At 49.7% G+C, this 21,680-nt stretch overlaps 1 protein-coding gene across 4 annotated transcripts in view; it reads left to right on the top strand.

Annotated features, from left to right (window-relative positions):
- ABR (ABR activator of RhoGEF and GTPase) overlaps positions 1 to 21,680 on the top strand; it is a 112,515-nt gene that overhangs the window by 69,859 nt on the left and 20,976 nt on the right. For all 4 annotated transcript variants that reach the window (XM_033172416.1, XM_033172417.1, XM_033172418.1 and 1 more), the window contains 9 exons: positions 1,026 to 1,166; positions 3,920 to 4,041; positions 4,917 to 5,082; positions 5,993 to 6,115; positions 7,045 to 7,120; positions 8,354 to 8,458; positions 11,637 to 11,711; positions 12,730 to 12,827; positions 14,439 to 14,570. In XM_033172416.1, the coding sequence (XP_033028307.1) occupies positions 1,026 to 1,166; positions 3,920 to 4,041; positions 4,917 to 5,082; positions 5,993 to 6,115; positions 7,045 to 7,120; positions 8,354 to 8,458; positions 11,637 to 11,711; positions 12,730 to 12,827; positions 14,439 to 14,570 (1,038 nt within the window). The remainder of the gene's footprint in view (positions 1 to 1,025; positions 1,167 to 3,919; positions 4,042 to 4,916; positions 5,083 to 5,992; positions 6,116 to 7,044; positions 7,121 to 8,353; positions 8,459 to 11,636; positions 11,712 to 12,729; positions 12,828 to 14,438; positions 14,571 to 21,680) is intronic.

Below are 21,680 nucleotides of genomic sequence, written 5' to 3'. Positions count from 1 at the left end.
GTAAGTATAGCTTTTGTTTTTCACCTGTTGCCATCAGATGCCAGTGCCCCCCAAATCCAGCCGGTCTCACGTATGCATTTGTGAGAGAGCAATTCCTACTAAACCAAGGAATCCATTTGCCTCTTTGCTATAATCAAAACCTGCCCATATTTAATCCTCGCAAAAAAAATGTTGTTGTTTTTTTAAATAAAAACAACTACCACCTCAAGGTGTAGCCCCAGAACAGACCCTATTCAAATGGAACCCGCAACAAAATGTTGCAGTATAGAGCAATGTTTTGCCAGCTCCAGGTGCCAGCTGTGCCCTAAAACTGAATATGCCATTCCATCCCTCCCTCCCCATTTTCTATCCCACCCACCACCACGCCAACAGATATTTGGTGTTCTCTAGCCACAGAACATGCTTAGCCCCCATTAGCCTGTTTTTTTTCTGGGTTCTTTCCAGATGAAGTCAGAGCAAAATTAAATGCAGAAGGGCGGATACTGATAATGTACATAACTGACCATGGAAGTTTGTAAAACAGTTGTTAATAACACAGACATTGTGGCATTGGTCAGACAATTAACACTTGTCATAGTAGAGTTGGAATGGACAATGTGATTTATTTATTTTTTTAAAAAACAGCAACACATTTGTCCTGATTCTGTCCGCAAGTGATAGCATTAAACCTCTTGAGAAATGGTTATTCAGTGGTTTTACACTGCAGTTCCCTTTTGAAGTTCAAAAATGGCCACTTTAAGTCATTAAAAGGGTGTCCTCTCTTAAGTCACCTTTTTTCTTTTGTTTTAAACAAACAAACATGTCCTGGGAGGCCAACATGTCTTCCCCTCTGGCTTTTGAATCTTGCCATTTTAAGATGTGTTACTCAGCGGCAGCGAAACCAGCTCAAAGACTCTTGTAGCACCATAAAGACTAACATGGCTCACTTTCTGGGAAGTCCCTTGATGCCTTAAAAAAAAAAAAAGATAATTAAGAAATAACACACCTGTAAAATCTCAAGGTCCATTCCTCTCCTGCTGCACTAGGACCTGCTGAAGCACACTCCTTCTGACCACCCCGACTACCCGCTGCTCCAAGATGCCCTCCGTATCTCTCAGAACTTCCTCTCCAGTATCAATGAGGACATCGACCCCCGCAGGACGGCAGTCACCACCCCCAAAGGAGAGGTAAGAGGGAGGGGGTGAAGTGGGGTGTAGTTTTGTGAGAGAGAGAGGCCGGGGAGACTTCCAGCACTGAGAGACTGGCATAGCAGCGAGAGGGGGTGCCTGGAGGGGGCATATTTTGAGAACTTGGGAAGACCCGTAGGAGCATACTAGCTCAGTATTGCTCAGTGTTTCTCTCCCCGGAGGCAGCGATGCCCACCGACCACGATAGCATTAGAGGAGGATTGCTGTCAGAGTTTCAGCAATTTGTCAAGGAGCTGCCAAGCGAGCCCGGGTCGACCACAGGGCAGGGAGGCACCGGAGGCACGGAATGCAATTGGCTTTTTCATAACAGAAACTAACAACGCAGCAGAGTTCCTCTGGCTGGTCTCAATGCAGCTGGAGACATTGCTGAAACTGACCACTGTCCCTGCCCTTCCCCTGCGTCAAGGGGTAAGCTCCTCCTCTGGGCCTGTGCAGTGGCGGAGTAAGGCTCCGCGGTACCCGGGGCGGCAAAGGAAACGCCCCGGGGGCGGGGCGTCGTGACATCACATTGTGACGTCATGACGCTCCGCCCCCAGGGCGTTTCCGGGGGTGCCGGCGCCGCTTCTGCAGCCCTCTTTTAAGCCGAAGAGCTCGCTTTTAAGCTCTCCGGCTCAAAAGGAGGCTGTGGAAGCGGCGATCCGATGACAGAGTGCGCCTGCGCGCGCAGGCGCACTCCGTCGTCGGGCCGTGCGCTGCCGCTCCCAGGGTGACGGAGGGAGCGGCAGCGCGTGGGAATGGTGGGAGGGGCTGCCTCCTGCCACCCCCACGTGCCGCCGTTCGCTCCGTTGCCCCAGGAGCAGCAGCACCGCACACACCGTGCGCTGCTGCTCCCGGGGGGGACGGAGCCAGCGGCAGCGCGTGGGGCTGACAAGCGCCGGCCCCTCCTGCCACTCCCCACGCTGCCGGTCACCCCGGGAGCAGCAGCGCTGCACGGACGGGGTGCTCCCTCGGCCGTGCGCTGTTGCTCCTGGGGTGACGGAGGGAGCGGCAGCGCTTGGGAATGGCGGGAGGGGCTGCCGCTTGTCACCCCCATGCGCCGCCGCTCGCTCCGGTCGCCCCAGGAGCAACAGCGCACGGCCGAGGGAGCACCCCATCCGTGCAGCGCTGCTGCTCCCGGGGTGACCGGCGTTGCCTGGGGAGTGGCGGGAGGGGCGCCGCTTGTCGCCCCCACCCGCCGCTTGTCGCCCCCACCCGCCGCTTGTGGCCCCTGTCGCCCGGGGGCGTACCGCCCCCAGCGCCCCCCCCTAGCGACGCCCCTGGGCCTGTGTGGCCCATTGCTCAGGAGTGTCAGAGGTGGAGGAGAGCTGGGCAACCTCTGGCTCCTCTCTGTATGAGTTTGCGCTCACACTGTGACTCTCAGCCTCTAACCCTGTCCTGGAAGGCACTCCTTACCCCGACTCCCCTTTGATTGCTCACACCACCACCCCGCTTGTTGTGCCTCCCGGCTCGTCCCTTCTGCAGACTGTTCTTCGGTGTTCCACCAGCAGGATCCAGGATCTAAGTCAGGGGTCCTCAAAACTACGGCCCACGGGCCAGGTCCGGCCCCCCCACAATTGCAGAACCCGCCGCGCACAAAAAGGGAAGCGGCAAAAAGTAGCAACAGTTCCGCCCCCGGCGTTCCAAAATGGCCCCTCCCTCCCCGCCCCCCCAACGTTCCAAAGCTTACTTGCGCCAGTCAAGGAGGGCTCGGAGGGGAGACATGTGACACCGCTGGGCTGCTGGGGGAAGCAGGATAGGGCTAGCCAAAGATAATGGGTAGGGAGAACACGCTGGGTGTTGCAAGGATCCTGCCACCTCCCCCCCCCCTTATAGGAGAAAAGCTACACGCGCTTCTCCCTCCCTGCTCCCCCAGTCTACCTACGTTAGTTCCCTCGCAGTTGTTCCTCCTCCGTATCCAAGACCTTGGACTGGGGGCATGTTGGTCGCTGGAGAAGGCGCTCCTTTTAATATATGTTGGTGTGGCTGCTTGCTTGATCGCCTCTCCCTCCCTGATGGTCGCCTCACCACAAGTAGCACGGGTTTGAGGAGGAAAGTGGGGGGGGGGGTCGAGATAATGCGTTTCGGACAGTGCTGCAAGTAATTGGGAGGTGGGCAAAACTCAGCATTACTCTGCGTTGTAGACCCATTGAAATTAATAGACCCAAGTGACTCGTGTTCATTGTTTTCAGTAGATCTACTCTGAGTGATCTGGCATTGGCTACAACCCATAATCTAACATTTTAAATATTGTATTGTTTTTCTTGTTTTTTTGTGCACTACAAATGAAGTATGTGCAGTGTGCATAGGAATTTGTTTGTATTTTTTTCAAACTATAGTCCGGCCCCCAACAGTGTCTGAGGGACAGTGAACTGGCCCCCTGTTTAAAAAGTTTGAGGACCCCTGATCTAAGTCATCGTCTTTTGCCCTCCTTGGGGAGCTCTTGGGTAGGCAGCTGCCACCACTCTTCCTCATCCAGCCAGTCCCTGACCATTACACTAATTCATGAGGATAAAGCTATTGACATCCGTGATGGCTGCATGCTGCTTCCACCTTTGGAAGTAGTATACTGGGGAGTTGCTTTTGCACTCAGGCTCTGCTTTTGGGCTTCCTTTGGAGGCATCTGGTTGGCCACTGTGAGAACAGGATGCTGGGAACTTGACAGGCCACTGGCTGCTGATGTTCTTACATTCCCTTCTTCCTCCTCTTCCTCCTCCTCACACACGTGCTTTCCTCTTTTGCTGTCGCACCTGCAGACGCGGCAACTGGTCAAGGACGGCTTCTTGGTGGAGTTGGCCGAGGGCTCCCGCAAGCTGCGCCATGTCTTCCTCTTCACAGACGTCCTCCTCTGTGCCAAGCTGAAGAAAACGGGCGTGGGGTGAGGCACGGGGGGAAGTCTAGATGAGTGGGGAAGAACAGGGCACAGGGTGGGAATCCTGAACTTCCCTTGCACTTTGTCCGTAGCTGATTGATTGATTATTTAATTTCTATACCACTTAATATATTAAAAATATCCCTAAGTGGTGTAACCTGGAGTCACTTCCAGGGATTGAACCTGGGAGCTTTTGCATGCAGACAGTGTGCTCTGCCACTGAGCAAATGTTTGTTCTTTAACAATAAAGTTAATACCCCAGTCCTCATGGTTCTGAATAAAAGGGTGCTTTAAATGGGAATGTAGCAAGCAGCCTGATACTGTTTGTCGATCTAGCTTACCGTTCTCTACACTGACTGGCAGCGGCACTCCAGGATTTCAGGCAGTAAATCTTTTCCAGGCATGTTTGGAGATTCCAGGGATTGAATCTGGGACTGTCTGCCTCAAAATGCTCTGCCTGGAGATGCGGCCAGTGAGCTTCATCTGTTCCCCTAAAAATAAAGCCAAGATTCCAGTTCTCATGATTCCAAATTGAGGGCTGGTTTAAAAAGGAACACAGGAAGCTGCCTTCTACTGTGGCATCTAGTATTGTCTGCACTGACTGGCAGCAGGGTTCCAGACAGGGCACAGTCACGGCCTTACCTGGAGATGCTGCTAGGTAGGGGTTGAACCTGGGACCTTCTGCATTCAATGCAGATGCTTTGCAGCACAGAGCTCCAGTCCTTCCACTTGGCCTGTATAGTTCCAACTGCCTATACTGGCCGGCAACAGCTCTGCAGGGTCTCGGGCAGGAGTCTTTTCCTTGGCCTGCGGTCCAAATGGGGATGGGGCTGTGTGGATCGCTGGGGTTGCCCAGAATGAGCTCTTCGTCTCCTTCCCAGGAAACACCAGCAATATGACTGCAAGTGGTACATGCCCTTGGCCGAGCTGGTGTTCCCGTCGCTGGAGGAGTCGGACTCCTGCCCACACGTCCATGCCATGCCCGACCACGACCTGGAGGACATGAAGATAAAGATCTCCTCTATGAAGAGCGAGGTGCAGAAGGAGGTATGCTCTGGGGCAAGGTAAAAACACCCTTGCTGGATCATATGGAAAGGTCCGTCTACCTCTACCCCAGTATTCTGTTTCCAGTGCAGGCTGGCAAGATGCCTTTTGGAAACTCCACCAGACCACTTTGAAGACAGAATCACTTTCCAGTCATTGGATTCCTGCACTTAGTGACTTCCCAAATTTATATCCGAGACAGCAGTAGAGCCAAGGAGGAGGCCACAGGATACAGGCCCCCGGATCTTTTTCTAAGTGCCCCAAAGTGTTCTGTGAGAGACTGAGTTGTAGGGAGATCTGAGTGACTTGGTGGGATATTAATTTGGGAGAAGAAATTTGGTTTTCTCTGTCTGGAGATGATTTAGGGACTGATGAACAGTTGAATGGATCTGGAGCAGAATCTCTTGGGGAAATTAATGGGGGGGGAGGTAAATGATTTGAAGAATTTGCTCTAAGGTGATTTGGATGGAGAATTAGTTGATTTTGTCCTGTTTTGAGAGTTAAAGCCTAAATTTGCATCTATTCAGTTATTTATTTAATAGCAGTTATAATCTACTTAATATTTTAAAAATCTAGGTGGTGTGTAGTCTAACACCAAACAATGTATCATTAAGCAAGAACATAAACAGAGTCTAAAACTACCATTATTAGTCATGATTATCCACCATTCACCCAAAGGTCCAAGGGCAGGTTACAACAATTAAGAAACAATATTAAGACACATTATTGAAAATAGTTTATAAATGTGAATTAAAGAAACCCAGAAGGTTCTAACACATGAAACAAGGTCCAATTTTATGAGTCAGGGGGAAAGCACTCCTGTTCCTGAATCTTCTATGTGACCAACCGATGCCCCTGGTCTCAAAGGGGAGAGAATTGTATGTCAAACATTGTTCCTTCTCTTTTTTTCCAGAAGGCAAACAAGGGTCAGAGCCGAGCGATGGAACGGCTAAAGAAGAAGATGTTTGACAACGAGTTCTGGCTCCTGCTCAACTCCCCATCCATCCCCTTCCGGATCCACAACCGCAATGGGAAAGTACGGACAGACGAGTCGTGCCTGGGTAGGGGTGGGGCTGTGGGTGGGAAGAGAGAGGCAAGCGTCTCCTCTGATTGGCAGCTGCTGTCTGGGGTCCCGGGCAGAGAAGGGTCTTTAACAGTCGCCGATCTTTTATTTTAATTGGACCTTCTGCATGCAAAGAAGGTGCTCCACCTCTGAGCAACAGCCCTTTCCCTTAAATCAGCAGAGCAAGATCCTAGTCCTCATGGTTCTGATTTAAATAAGTACGTGGGAAGCTGCCTTATACAGTGGTACCTCGGGTTACAGACACTTCAGGTTACAGACACTTCAGGTTACAAACTCTGCTGACCCGGAAATAGTACCTCAGGTTAAGAACTTTGCTTCAAGATAAGAACAGAAATCGTGCTCTGGTGGCGCAGCAGGAGGTCCCATTAGCTAAAGTGGTGCTTCAAGTTAAGAACATTTTCAGGTTAAGAACGGACCTCCGGAACGAATTAAGTTCTTAACCAGAGGTACCGCTGCACTGAGTCAGGACACATTGGTCCATCTTGCTCAGTATTGTCTGCACTGACGAGCAGCAGCTCTCTGGGGTTCCAGCTCTGCCTGGAAATGCCACTGGGGATTGGACCTGGGGCCTTCGGCAAGCAAAGCAGGTGCTCTGTCACTGAGCCTCCCTTAAGAACATAGGAAAATGCCTTAAGTTAGATCAGGCTGTCTGTCCACCTCGCCCAACATTGTCTTCCCTTGACTGGCAGCAGCTCTCCAACAGAGAAGAGTCTTCCCCATGATCTGCTATCCTCAGCCTCTGCCCCCAAACTCTGATCTGCCTCCTCTTTGTGTGGGCCATGCACTCTCTCTCTCCCCCCCCTCTCTCTGCTCTTTGGGAGGCAGGGGGCTCCTGTGTGTGCCCCCCCCCCCGGCTGAGCACCATCCTGTTTTTCTTCCAGAGCTACCTGTTCCTGCTTTCCTCTGACTACGAGCGAGCAGAGTGGAGGGAGGCCATCCAAAAGCTGCAGAAGAAAGGCAAGAGATTCTTGTTGTGGTAACACCTCCCCCCTCAATTTGAGACAACCTGGCAGTTTGACCACTAGCATTGCCTGAATGCCCAGTTCAAGATGGGGGGGCCTTCGAGGCCTGAGGCCCCAGACCCTTCCTTCCATGGCTGGCTTCCCAAAAACCCTGCAGTTTTCTTTGGCCTCTGGCTAATCTAGTGACTGCAGGGTCATCTGGACATGGGTTCCAGGGATCAGTTTCTACAGTAAGAGTCCCTCTAGACTGGTGGGGGTTTGAGGGAGGGAAAATAAGGTAAATTTATTTGCTTAGCCATAAGCCATAACCACAACCCTAAAACACCCGTGTAAAATAAAGTCCAAAGAGGTCATTTCATGTATTCTACAGCAGAAAGCTGGTTTCAGCTTTCAAACATACGCTGAAAACTAAGAATGCATCTTTCCACAATAGTTAATTGATGTCTGATTTTAATTCTTTGAACGGTTTTTATCGTATGCTTTTCTCTATTATCGTAAACCGCTTTGATATTTTTCTATGAAGTAGCGGTATATAAATATTTTTATACATAAATATTTGATGAGATAATAGTGCATTAGCCCTGGATTTAGGCTAGGCTGTCCATACGTCATTCTACTTTATTCATTTATTCTGGAATGCTCCCCCAATGTGACCACATTATTGCCATCTGGAGATGGTACTTGCACTTTATAGCGCCACAAAATTAAGACCGGAAATAAGCTGTTTGCGGTACGAAATGTTAACAAGATTTCAGCAGGAAGCTGCAGCACACACAGCCATTGGAACCGAAGCAGAATGTCTGCTCCAAAATATTTATTTCTTGCATTAATATTCTGCCTTTTTGTCCGAGGAGCTCAAGACATGGTTCCCCGGCCCCATTTATTCTCACAACAACCCTGTGGGGTAGATTAGGCTGACAAAGGCAGTGAGCATCATGGCCAAGTGGGATTTTGAACCCCGGTCACTCTCAGGTCCTAGTCCGACACTCTAACCACTACACCTTGCAGGCAGGTTTGCAGGTAGCTGACCAGATGACATCACGGGAACCAATCATCACTAATGCGCAATAAAAAGGATGCCCAGAGGGGCCCTTGGTGGGTCTTCCCAGTGTTAACTCTCTGCTGCCCCCTGGTGACCTTCTGCTGCATTCCTTTGTAATGCAATGTGTTTGGTCTCACACAAGTTGTTCTCTGTGCTAAACCGACCTCTTTCATTCCTGCACGATAGATCTCCAGACCTTTGTGCTAAGCTCTGTGGAGCTGCAGGTCCTGACAGGGTCCTGCTTCAAGCTACGCACCGTCCACAACATTCCCGTCACCAGCAATAAGGACGGTGAGTGATGCCTTTGCCCTCCTTCTCCTAGGAAATCTCTCTCTCCCCCCCCCACTGCCCCCACTACCACTTGGGTGCCTTCTGCTTCACTGTGAGATGGAACTGGCCAGCATTTCTGAGAAGCCCAAGGGCTGTGGCGCCCCTTCTTCCTCTACCTCTCCCCCACCCAACAAGTTGAAGGTCATGGAAAGGGTAAATCACTGAAGTTTGGTGTCTCCTGCAGAGGTGCACCAGTGTTCTGACGCTCCTGTGAGACCCCTCTAATTTATTTCGTAGGTTGCCTGTTCCTAGATTAGATTAGATTAGACTGGACTCAACCAGAGCCAGGGCCTTTTTGGCCGTGGCCCCGGCCTGTTGGAACGCGCTCTCACAAGAGACCAGGGCCCTGAGGGATTTGACATCTTTCCGCAGGGCCTGCAAGACGAAGCTGTTCCCTCAGGACTTTGGTCAGGGTTCAGTCTGATTCTTTTCGTTCTGTATAAGAAAAAGCATTAAAGAGGCCTCCTAGCCCGCTCACAGGTCCTTTATAAGATCAGTGGTAACAGTTAGCCCTGGAGAATATTAACCACTCTCAATTTTACCGTGGACTGCCATCTGTCCAGATTTTAATTTGCTCTGAACTAATTTTAAGATGTATTTTAATTAATTGATTGCCTGTTTTTATGTTCTTATGCTCTTTGTATACTGTGTTAGTTTTCTGATGTTAGCCGCCCTGAGCCCAGCTCCGGCCGGGGAGGGCGGGGTACAAATAAAAGTATTATTATTATTATTATTATTATTATTATTATTAATTACAGTGGTACCCTGGGTTACGTACTTAATTCGTTCTGGGTTACAGTACGTAACCTGAAAAGGACGTAACCCGAACAATTCGTTCTGTGCATGCGCAGACCAAAAAACCGTGAAAACCGCTGTGCACCTTTGTAAATTGCATGCGCGTCGGGTTGCACTTCCGGGTTAGCAGAGTTCGTAACCCGAAAAGTACACAACCTGAAGCGTACGTAACCCAAGCTACAACTGTATTATTATTATTATTATTATTATTATTATTATTATTATTTGAATGGAATGACAAGGGTGGCTTTCGGGGGGGGAGCAGTGGTGGCAGGTCCATTAGGGGAAGCGGGGCACTGCTCCACGAGTCTCGGTCTGCCCTAGAATTAGTTGGCAGCACCTTCTGTTGGCTCTGGCGCCACCTACTGTCAGGCTCCCTGCCTTCCACCCTACCAGTCCCAGTGGGCACCAGCTGCCATCAAGCAATGCTGTACACTTTTGCCTACAGCCAAGTGCAGAAAGGAGATGTGGGTGGCGCTGTGGCTTAAAGCACAGAGCCTAGGGCTTGCTGATCAGAAAGTCGGTGGTTCAAATCTCTATGATAGGGTGAGCTCCCGTTGCTCGGTCCCTGCTCCTGCCAACCTAGCAGTTCGAAAGCACGTCAAAGTGCAAGTAGATAAAAAGGTACCACTCCGGCGGGAAGGTAAACGGCGTTTCCGTGCGCTGCTCTGGTTCGCCAGAAGCGGCTTTGTCATGCTGGCCACATGACCCGGAAGCAGTACGCCGGCTCCATCGGCCAGTAAAGCGAGATGAGTGCCGCAATCCCAGAGTCGTCCGCGACTGGACCTAATGGTCAGGGGTCCCTTTACCTTTAAGCGCAGAAATGCTCCAATTGCCCTGTCCTCCCCCCTGTTTCCCCCCTCGCCAAGATTCTGCCACCACCAGAAGTAGAAGAACCGCACAGCTCATGCCAGTTTGGGTACCAAACAATGGTTGCCAGCATGGTGCCCAGCCATGTCTTACAGGCCTCAGGTTACGGGCCACATCTTTTGTGTTTACGGGTTTACATCTCTGTCCCACCACTAGATGCCGCCATGTATATAAGGCTGTGGTCTCTTATCCCCGCAGTGTGCTCCTGAGATTCCTGACATCATGGCTAAACTGTTGCCTTCCTGTGTTCTCTGTGTTCTATCTTTTTATTTTTAGCAGAGGCATAGTGGCATTTTTTTTTAAAAAAGTTAGTTTTATTCATTTTTATAGAATAAACAAAACATGTAATGTTCAATTAACCTTCATCCAAAGTGTGAAAGAAGATCACATTAACAGTTTTGGGGGCACTTTCTATCCCAATGAGATTTCCGCTGTGTGGTGGGTTATTTTCAGCGGCAATTGCAAGCAACAAAAACGATACTTTAAAGGAAAAAAGTTATGAAAATATGGTACACTGCCTAGAAATTCTTTTGTTGCAGCTGAGAACTAACATTAGCAGTTCACAAAACTGACCCCACAAAACTGTTTTTTTCTGACACCATTAAGAAATCCAAGAAAATCATCGTTGTTTAAATCAAGTTTGTACCAACCTATTGACACCCACCCACACTTTCGTGACCTTTTTTTCTAGGGGAAAATGAGGGAGCATTTTACTCCCCCAGCCCCCAATGCCAAAATTCAACGCATTTGGAGGTCATCTTATGCCTCGTGTGGTTTTTTGTTTCCAGAAGGGGAAAGCAGTAAATGGTAACGGGCTGAAATTTGGGGAAGTTGTACAGGTGACAATTTGTGACAATGCCCTGGATGGATCTCCTGCTCTGCAACTGTATGTGTGAAAAGTGTGCTGGGGCTGTGGGGGCTTTGGCCCTCACAGATCAGATGAGAGCCAGTGTGGTGTAGTGGTTAAGAGCGGTAGTCTCGTAATCTGGTGAACCGGGTTCACGTCTCCGCTCCTCCACATGCAGCTGCTGGGTGACCTTGGGCTAGTCACACTTCTCTGAAGTCTCTCAGCCCCACTCACCTCACAGAGTGTTTGTTGTGGGGAAGGGAGGGAAAGGAGATTGTTTGCCGCTTTGAGACTCCTTCGGGTAGTGAAAAGCGGGATATAAAATCCAAACTCTTCTTCTTCTTCTTAAAAGAATCACAACAGGTGCCCAGATTAAACATTGCAGCCCTACCAAAGCTGCCTTTTCGATCTTACTTGGTGTGGACTAGGACAACACTTCTGAGTCTTCTTCTTTTAGTCTGTCATCTCCTGAGCCCTTTAATCAATTGCTTCATCTTAGCAGCCCGAGCGGTTCTACTCAAAGCTTGTTCAAATAATAATAATAATAATAATGATGATTGCAACTGGAAAAACAAACAAAACAAATCTAATAGCTTTCTCTTTGGGTGGTTCTTTGTTTCTCCGCAGATGACGAATCTCCTGGGATGTACGGCTTCCTACATGTTATCGTCCACTCTGCTACGGGCTTCAAACAATCTGCTAGTGAGTGCTGCCTCTGGGAGGTTTTTTTTGGGGGGGTGTCTGCATTTTTGGTTTCTCTCCTGCCCCGTTCTGCGATTTGAGCCAGCAACGGCTTGGCACAAGAAGGGGCCAGAAATTGCAACTGCTGCTTCTTGCTGCTTGACGTTTTCTTCAGGGTCCACTGAGCCACCACCTGTCAAGGAGCCTGGGGCTTCCCTCCCCCTCCTGCTTTGCTCTTCAGCCCCCTCCCTTATCGGCCTGGTTTTTATTTTTTTGGCTTTCTGTTTGAGATCTTCCCAGGCTCGTTTCACCCTCAGATGAAGCGGCAAGGCGCAGTCTAACAAATCAGCAAACACCATCTCTTTTGGCTGCTCTTGGCTTCTAGTGCAACTCTGGGGGTGGTGTTTGTTTGCTAAATAGATATCCAGCATCTGAAGAAGCTGGAAAAGTGGTGCTTCAGAGCCGGCCAACTGTCCATTTAAAGAAATATTTGTCTGTTTTTAATTGTGCATGTTTTACTCCATCAATCCATTAACTTACCACAGTTGCGTATGAGAAAACGCGACAATTCCGGAACCAAAAGACTGTGCAAGACTTTTCTTGCTTTTAGACAAAAGCACGGCTGGGTGCGTCACAACAGCGTCTTAGTTGGTAGAGCATGAGACTGTCAATCTCATGGGTCATGGGTCTGAGCCCCATGTGGGGCAAAAGATTCCTGCCTTGCAGGGGGTTGGACTAGATGACCCTGGTGGCTCCTTCCATCCCTACAATTATTTGATTCATCTAGGACTAACAATGAGTCCGCCCCGCGTAGAACTGTCTTAGATTACAACGCTGTAGAATTATTATTACTGCTTTTATTTGTTTGTCTTAATTAACCTGCTGGCTGATCGAGCAATCGAAAGCTTTTGATCCATCAGTTAATCTAACTGATTGGTTTTCAGTGGTGCCCTTCCCAGTTAGAAGTACCCAGTCTTCCCCCCTTGAGGTGCAGGGTGGCAGGAAGATTGCCTCACACGTCTCTTCTCCCTATTCCCAGACCTCTATTGCACACTGGAAGTCGACTCTTTTGGCTATTTTGTCAGCAAAGCCAAGACACGGGTGTTCCGGGACACGACCGAGCCCCAGTGGAATGAGGTGAGCAAGCCTAGGCCTCACGGTTCTGAATTAAGGGCTGGTTTCAATAAGAACATAAGAAGCTGCTCTATCCACCGGCCCATCAAGTTCAGTGTTGTCCAAACTGATCGGCAGCAGCGCTCCAGGGTTTCAGGCAGGGAATCTTATACCAGCCCTACCTGAAGATGACCTGGGACTTTCTGCATGCAAAGCCAAAGCTCTGCCACTGAGCAACGGCTCTTCCCCTAAAAATAAAGCAAGATTCTAGTCCTCATGCTTCCATATTAAGGGCCGATTTAAATCGTAACATGGGAAGCTACCTTTTTAACCAAAGTTGTTGAGCTACACACAGATGAGAAGAGGCGTTCCTTTTAACTGCCTTGGTTTTTATTTTATTTTTTAAATGTAATGCTCCTTTATGCTTAAGGAGGTGGAGGAGTAAGAATGTGCCTCCCACCTTTAGCCCCTCAAGCCTCAAACTGCTGCGCATCAAATTCTGCTGCGCATACAGCTCCAGCCCCGTGCCCTCCATCTGGCTGCGCTCACTCTGTTGCAGGAGGGAAACCCTCGAAGGCATCGGCTGGATGGTCACTGTGCCCAGCTCCAACAGGGAAAATAATAATAATAATAATAATAATAATGTGATAAATGAACCACCCCCCACCCAAAAATGACCAGGCTCATGTTGGCGGCGTGGCCTCCTTCCCCCACCTCCTCCCTCTCCTCCACCAGCCAAGGGAAGTGACTGCTTGTCACTTCCACTGCTGGCGGGGCACAGCCTCCCCCGAATTTTTTTTTTTAAAACACCCCGAAAAAATGGAAAAAGACCAGGGGGAAAAAACCCGGGTTGCCATACGTCCCAGAAATTCCTGACATCTCTTAAAATTCAAACAAAATTCCCCAGGATGCCATTTTAGGCGCCTGACTTCCGTACATGTCTGGAATTTTTCAGACGTATGACAAGCCTACATTCTGCTCAGTCAGACCATCAGGCTCAGTGTTGTCCACACTGATTGGCAGCAGCTCTCTCGGATTTCTGATCAGGAGGGGCGTTCCCAGCCCTACCTTGAAGCTGTTAGAGATTGAACCTGGGACCTTCTGTATGGAAAGACCATTGACTGCCCATACTGTCCACCCTGATGACTGTATACCTGAAGGAGCGTCTCCATCCCCATTGTCCAGCCAGCCTGGTCACTAAGGTCCAACTCCAAGGACCTTCTGGCGGTTTCCTCACTGCGAGAAGTGAAGTTACAGGGGAACCAGGCAGAGGGCCTTCTTGGTAGTGTCACCCTCCCACCAGATGTCAGAGAGAGAAACAATCATATGAGTTTTCGTAGACATTTAAAGGCAGCCCTGTTTTAGGAAGCTTTTAATGTTTATATTGTGTTGGAAGCCACCCAGAGTGGCTGGGGAAACCCAGTCAGATGGGCAGGGCATAAGAAATAAATTATTACTATTACTATTATTGTTATTGTTACTGGCAACAGCTCTCCAGTGTTTCAGGGAAGGGACGTTCTCAGTCCTACCTGGAGATGCTGTCGTCGGAAATTGAAACCTGAGATCCCCCCACCCTTCCCAGTGTCCCCACTCACTCTCCTCTTCTCCCCTCTTTGCTCTGCCCCACTTCTGCAGGAGTTTGAGATCGAGCTGGAGGGCTCGCAGTCGCTGCGGATCCTCTGCTACGAGAAATGCTACGACAAGAGCAAGATGAACAAGGACAACAACGAGATTGTGGACAAGATCATGGGCAAGGGGCAAGTCCAGGTAGGGCCATGCGGGCATGAGAGAGGGAAGGGGAACGGGCATTGTGAAATTTTGCAGAGATGGCATCTAATACCACCCTACCGCCCTCCACGTTGCAACCGCCCGTATGCAGAAAGCTAGCACCTCAAGAAGAGATGCATTCATGTTGTCCTGCCCCTGAAGCTCAGCAACACCACCCCTAGCATGTAGTACGAAGTGATGGAAGAATCACAAAAGTGGGCTTTTGGGCGAAATGGGTGAGACTTCTGCCTCCTAATGGTTCATATTGCCAAGGCGGTGGTAGTTATCTCGGAGAAGGAATGTGAGAGAACATGTGGGTTGTTCCTTGGTGTGGGGCAGTGTTTCATTTCCAAGCCACAAGGTCTTCTTGGTTGTTGCTTTTCAACAATGAGGCAGAGGGCCTTCTCGGTAGTGGCGCCTGCCCTGTGGAACGCCCTCCCACCAGATGTCAAGGAAATAAACAACTATCTGACTTTTAGAAGACATCTGAAAGTAGCCCTGTTTAGGGATGTTTGATCTTTTATCATGTTTTTAATATTCTGTTGGGAGCCGCCCAGAGTGGCTGGGGAATAAATAATAGATTACTACCTTGCCTTCCTTTTTAAAAGTGAGTGTCCTTCAGGTCAATTTTGGCAATCCTTGCTCCAGGGATCACATGCTTTGTTTGGGGGCATTGATCAAGAGGCCCTTTGCTCCTCCGCTTGCTAGGATGCCAAAGCGGCGCATTTCAACCCGTCTTCCCGGGTGCCAAGCTGCAGGCGGTGCCACTTCCTTTGTGCCACTCTGCCAGGCTCTCCGTGGGTGGGCTTGCTTTTTCCTTTTTCCTCTCTGGCATGCTGCGGCTTTGTCTGGCTTCCTGCTTCTTGTCTCCAGCCCATCTGTATGTTCGCAAGCACGTTCTGGAGCGTATCTGGTCTCCAACAAGGGGCGCAAATTTACTTGGCTTGCAGAGGGTCAAATCTTGGCATCAAAGTGGAATACGTCTAGTTCTAGAAATGTGGTTTTTTGGAGTCTTAATGCCCTTCAGGGTGGTTTTGCATCAGATAAAAAACCTGTGCCACAGTTGCGCAGGGAGAGTTCCCTTCTCCTAGGCATATGTGATGGTCTCTCCCTAGTACAGCCTTTGCTGAACAGATGCCTTATAGATGCGCAGGACTAGCTGGGGCTGATGGGAGATGGATTCCAAAACATGGATGGAGCTGATGGGAATTGTAGTCGAAAACACGGCCGTGCCAGCTGCGGCTGATGGCAGCTGGACTCCAAAAGATCTGGAGGCCCCAAGCTGGCAAAGGGCTTCCCTGGTACAACATACTTTGTGGACTCTATTCGGTTTCAGTGAGTTTCATCTGCAAAGGTAATTCACTCTTTCCATATTTTGGCGGAAACCACCTGCAGTTTTTAGGGAGATGAAGTTTCCAAGTGACTCACATCTCTGCTGTTGTATGATTGACCTAGTTCTCTATTGACTCGGCTGTCCTCTGACCCAGGGAGAGAAATACCCTGCTGGCTTTTCAAAGATGTGCCTCAAATGGCCCATCCTTCAAAAAGGGAGATGATTTGTTCTTTGGCGATGATTCCAGGATAATGTAGAGTTGCCACTATTTTTAAAAAACTGGCACAGGCTGAGGCACCAGCAGAGTCTGTGAGCAGACCGACTGTTTTGCTGGGTGTCTGAGTGTTCTCATAGCAATGTGTTGTCTGCTTTTGGGTTTTGGTTTGTTTTTCTGAGTTTTTTTTCTGAGGTGCAATAGAAACTAAAATTGCCACAGGATAGTTTTGGGGAGGGGTGTGGAGGAAACCTGCATCCAAAGACCTGTGCAAAGCTTCAATGTGAGCTTTCTTCATCTACATTGGAATGCTGGGACCCTGGTGCCATATCTTGCGAACACAGTTTTATTTGTTTGTTTGTTTCATAAAATTTATAACCAGTTAATGGTAAAAAGAAACAAAACCCTCAAGCAGCTTGCAAAAAAGGTAAAACAAGAAAGTTATCCATAAGAAAATTCGCAACAATAATTTCAGACTCTCAAAAAGTTAAAATAGCAATAGACTAAAATCAGATTAAAACTCATAAGAATTTAATAAGTTCCTGTCTGCTGGATCAGGCCAAAGGTGGCCCACATAGTCCAGCATCCCTTCTTCTCCGCCATGAATCATCCAATCCTCTTTCAAAGCCACCCAGGTTGGTGGCCATCCCTGCCTCTTGCAGCAGTGAGTTCCACAGTTTAACTTCTGGCTGCATGACAAAGTCCTTATCTGCATATGTCTCAAATCTCCCAACTATTTTTTTCAGTGAGGTGCCCAAGCAGCATGAGGAGGGAGTCTGCTGTTTGAGACATGCAAGTCCCATACCCTCTCGAGCTGGGCTGCATGGGACTATTCAGGACAGATAAAATAAAGGCTTTATTCATGCAAGCGCATAGTTAAACTCTCTCCCACAGGAGGCAGTGATGGTCACCAACTCAGGTGGCTTTAAGAGAGGATTAGACAAATTAATGAAGGAGGAGGGGAATATCAAAAGCTACTAGCTTGTGGTCTTCCATTTGGGTCATCTGCTTGGCCCCTGCGAGAACAGGATGCTGGACTAGATGGGCCACTGGCTTGATCCACCAGGCCCTTCTTACTGTAACTGTGCAGCCCCTTGGATCTGGGCCAGAAACCATTGGGAAGAAAGTGGCATCTTTTCCCTCTGCTGCACTGCCCTGACTGGAGAAGGGGCAACAGCGGAAATTCTCCCTCCCTATGAATCAGTTGAAGCAGATACATCTAAACAATTGGAGCAAGCCTGCTCTGCTCCCAGGACTGCCTTCTGCCTGCTTTCCCAGCCCCTTTCCCCCCACTCCCCTGATACACACACACACACACACACACACACACTGCCCCATATCAGCTTTATCCCACGGTTGCTCTGGCAACAGTTGCTAAGACAACTGTTGAGTTTCGCTCCAATTGGGAGAGGCGGATAATGATAGTGGAGGGAGAAATATCAGCACCTGCCTGAATAGGATGCTCACCAGACACAGAGTAATAAAAGATCTATTGGTGTCATATTGAATAGAAGGCATCTGTATTAGTGATCTAGTCCTTAGGGGCTGTGGGGAGTGTTTCTTTCTCAAGCCCCCCTCCCATACGCCCCCCTTGGCTTCTGCCAGGTTCTTCTGTCCTCTTAGCTGTTTGTGCCCTGAGCTCACGTGAACAGAGATCCAGTTGGGCTGAATGAAAAGGAGTGTGTCTGTGTGTGCCCGTTAGTGGGGGAGTTGAAGGGAAGGCGGTTCTGTTCTTGACACAACAGAGGCTGGGGTGGCGGGGAGAGAGAGGAGGCTGTGTATGAAGTTTCAGGGCTGGTTTTCAACCATTATCCTCAATGTCACATGTGCAAACAGACGAAACTGAGACAGGCACCCCCCCCCCCCCGGCAGGGTTGTAGTGAAGATAACATGGAGAGGTGGGCAGGGAACAGAACTATGTTGCTACTTTGAGGTTCTTGGAGGATAATAACGTAACAATGAACAAGCAGTAGCACTCTCCCCGCTCGTGGTTCCCAGCAGGTGGTATTATTCAGAGCCTCTGATGGTGGACGCAGAACGTAGCCACTTGGGCTAGTAGCCACTGATAGTCATGTCCTCCACGAAATTGCCTAATCTTTGCCTTTGCTGGGAATGGCATGCAGGGATAAAGTTGCTTATGTTGTGTTCAGGTCCTGCTTCTCCTTGGGGGCATCTGGTTGGCCCCTGTGAGGACAGGACTAAATGGGCCCCCTGTGGCCTGATCCGGCTGCGGCCAGCTCTCTTCAGATGCCTCCCAGCCTGGAGCGACTTCTGCGACTGGTGGGGAGGCAGTGGGTGGAAACATCGTGGCCGTGTCATTGCAAAGGAGGCTTGCATCAAGGAGCATGAGTCATGGCCGCTGGGTGAGATTCCAGCCGTGTGAACCTTGGGGGTGGGCAGGGGAATCCTGGGAACCAAGGACCTCCCCAGTGGCCACAGCTCGGCCAGGCTGCTTGCGATAGATAGTGCCCAGAGGTGTGTGTGCTGTGCTGCAGGGACGGGAGTAGAAGATGTGGGCAAGGCAAGGAAAGGAGGGCCAAGAGGCCTGTGGTGGAGCCCCTGTAGAAGGTCAGCTCCAGCAGCATCTCCAGCTAGCGCTGGGAGAGACTTCCTGCCTGATAGCCTGGAGAGCTGCTGCCATTCAGCGCAGAAAATACCCAGCTAGGTGGACCGATGAATGGGCCCAGCATAAGGCAGCTTCCTGTGTTCCTGCTGAAACAAGCCCTTAGAATCATAGAGCTGTAGAGTTGGAAGGGACCATGAGGGTCATCCAGTCCAACCCCCTGAAACGCAGGAACCTTTTTGCCCAAAGTGGGGCTTAACTCAGAACAATGAGGACTGGTGTCTGGTAGAGTCCCTCCTTCGCTTGCAGAATGTCCCTGCTTCAACCCCCAGCATCTCCAGGTAAGGCTGGGAATATCCACACAGACAGGCAGTGACTTTCTAGGGTACCAGACAAATCCACCTTTCCTTGGATGCTGAAGGTGGTTCCTCTTTTCAACCAGACTCCAAAGTCTTTCCCCTCGTCCCGGGAGAGACAAAACAGTTTAGAGTAAGCCTATGGGCAGAATGCTGCACAGACCCCATTGTCTCAGTCCATCCCAGATCTGTGTTGTTTTGCAGTCTCTTTCTCCCCACCCCTCCAAGTTCCAAGCCCCTCTCCTCCCCAATGCCTCTGAGCTCCCCCAGTCCAGCCAGGAGAGCTGTGCAGACAAGGGCTCTTTTGTCAGGCCAGGAGACCTGTTTCTGGCTTCAATTAGGTGGGAGGCCTGGCTTGGGGGGAGAGGACCCCCGGGGTCAGTGGCAGGCAACTCGCTCTTTCTCACCGTGGTACACAGAGCCCGGGAAGGTGGTCTTGTGAGGTTCATGGGGCTTGTAATGGGGGCACATGGCCTAAGATTGAACTTCTGTGTATTGGAAGGATTTGGCTAGAGGCAGCTGGACCAACCCCTGGTTTCCTAGTTGTGGCTGCAGTGGCGGCAGCTGCGAAGGTGGTGCTGAAGAACCTGCTGGATCAGGCCAACGGCCCATCTCATCCAGCACCCTGTTTTCACCTGAGCACATCAGCAGTGCTCTCCCCACTTTGCGATTCCCACCACCTGGTATTCAGAGGCATAAAAGCCTCCCAACAGCAGAGGCAGGGCAGAGCCAGCATTGTCTTCCATGAGTAGAAGACAGAAGTTTATAAATTGAGGCATGGCATGGAGAAAGTGTATAGAGAAAAGCTTTTCCTCCTCTCTCGCAACACTGGAACCTGTGGACATCCATGAATGCTGGAAGATTCAGGAGAGATGAAAGGAAGGACTTATTCACACAGCCCACAGTTAAACTATGGAACTCCCTCCCACATGAGCATAGCTGTCACCTTTCCCCCTTTTTAAAGGGAAATTCCCTTATTCTGAATAGGATTCCTCGCAGGAAAAGGGAAAAGTTGGCAGCTATGCACATGAGGCAGGGACGGCTACCATCCTGGAGGGCTTTAGAAGAGGATTAGACACATTCAGGGAGGAGGAGAGGGCTATCTATGCTCCTAGCTATGCTTCTGAATACCAGTTGCTGGAAACCTCAGGAGGGGTGAGGGCTCTTGCGCCCCAGTCCTGCGTGCAGGTTTCGCACAGGCATCTGGGTGGTCCCTGTGAGAAAAGGATGCTGGACTAGATGGGCCATTGGCCTGTCCCATCAAAGGCCAATGGCCCATCTAGTCAAAGGCCTGGAAACGATGCCTTATGAGGAACGGCTTAGGGAGCTGGGTATGTTTAGCCTGGAGAAGAGAAGGTTGAGGGGTGATATGATAGCCATGTTCAAATATATCAAAGGATGTCATATAGAGGAGGGAGAAAGGTTGTTTTCTGCTGCTCCAGAGAAGCAGACACGGGGCAATGGATTCAAACTACAAGAAAGAAGATTCCACCTAAACATTAGGAAGAACTTCCTGACAGTGAGAGCTGTTGGACAGTGGAATTTGCTGCCAAGGAGTGTGGTGGAGTCTCCTTCTTTGGAGGTCTTTAAGCAGAGGCTTGACAGCCATCTGTCAGGAATGCTTTGATGGTGTTTCCTGCTTGGCAGGGGGTTGGACTGGATGGCCCTTGTGGTCTCTTCCAACTCTAGGATTCTATGACCCAGCAGGAACTACATCTTACATTCTTCATTTGTCCAATCCTCTTCTGAAGCTATTCATCATTATTGCTGTTTATAATAATATCACCACCCCGAGAACCATTATGAATACACAATGCAGAGGATCTCTGGAGAGGCCCAGGGAGCATCTCCTAAAAGAAGGCCTTTTCCCGATAGCGGCTGTGCTCTCTGCCTCCTTATGGATCAATTGCATGTTATTTACGTATCAGCCTCCCTCAGTCAAACAGTGCTCTGGGCAGTTCTTCAGCAGATGGAATTAAACAGCAGCCACAAATCAGCAAGTCTCTGAAGCGGCGCAGCGTCAATCAGCATTTCGAGCCACTTGCAGTAATAATAGTTTTTGCCTTGTTAGCTACGGTCCAGCGCAAACCGTAATTAGTTCAGGAAAAGGGAGTGACTAGGAGAGTAACAACCCTGGACTGCAAGGATAAGGTCTCAGCTGTTCCTTTTACCTAACACGGTACAGTATGGGACTCACCAACCTTTTTGGGACCAGAGGGCATGTTTCAGATTTTGAGTGCTGTGGGTGCCAGTCACAAAATGGCAGCAGGAGCGCGGGGGGGGGAGGCATAATGCAAAATTAGAGAGTCAGCCACTCCAACAACCTTATACTGACCATGGGGAGTCAGCTATGTCCTGCTGGTCCTGATTGTAGAGATTGGACAATATTGATTTTACACAAGCACACAAACGCAGGTGCTGTTGCTGTCAAGTAAGCAACAGGGAGCATTCCTCAGCACCAGGAAGAACAAAAAAGGTGTGCACATCACATTCTCATTGCACAGAAACTGCTTAGAAGGTCCCTGCACATTTTGCACCATAACTTTCTTTCCAGGAAGGCTAGAGACTTGCTTGTTTTTAAAATGGAAACTTAAAGTCTAGACCAGTGTTTCCCAAACTTAGGTCTCCAGCTGTTTTTGGACTA

The sequence above is a fragment of the Lacerta agilis genome, chromosome 15 (assembly GCF_009819535.1).
Source record: "Lacerta agilis isolate rLacAgi1 chromosome 15, rLacAgi1.pri, whole genome shotgun sequence".
Lineage (NCBI taxonomy): Eukaryota > Metazoa > Chordata > Lepidosauria > Squamata > Lacertidae > Lacerta > Lacerta agilis.
The sequence above is the reverse complement of the archived record's forward strand: the minus strand, read 5'-3'. Positions and strand labels throughout refer to the sequence as shown.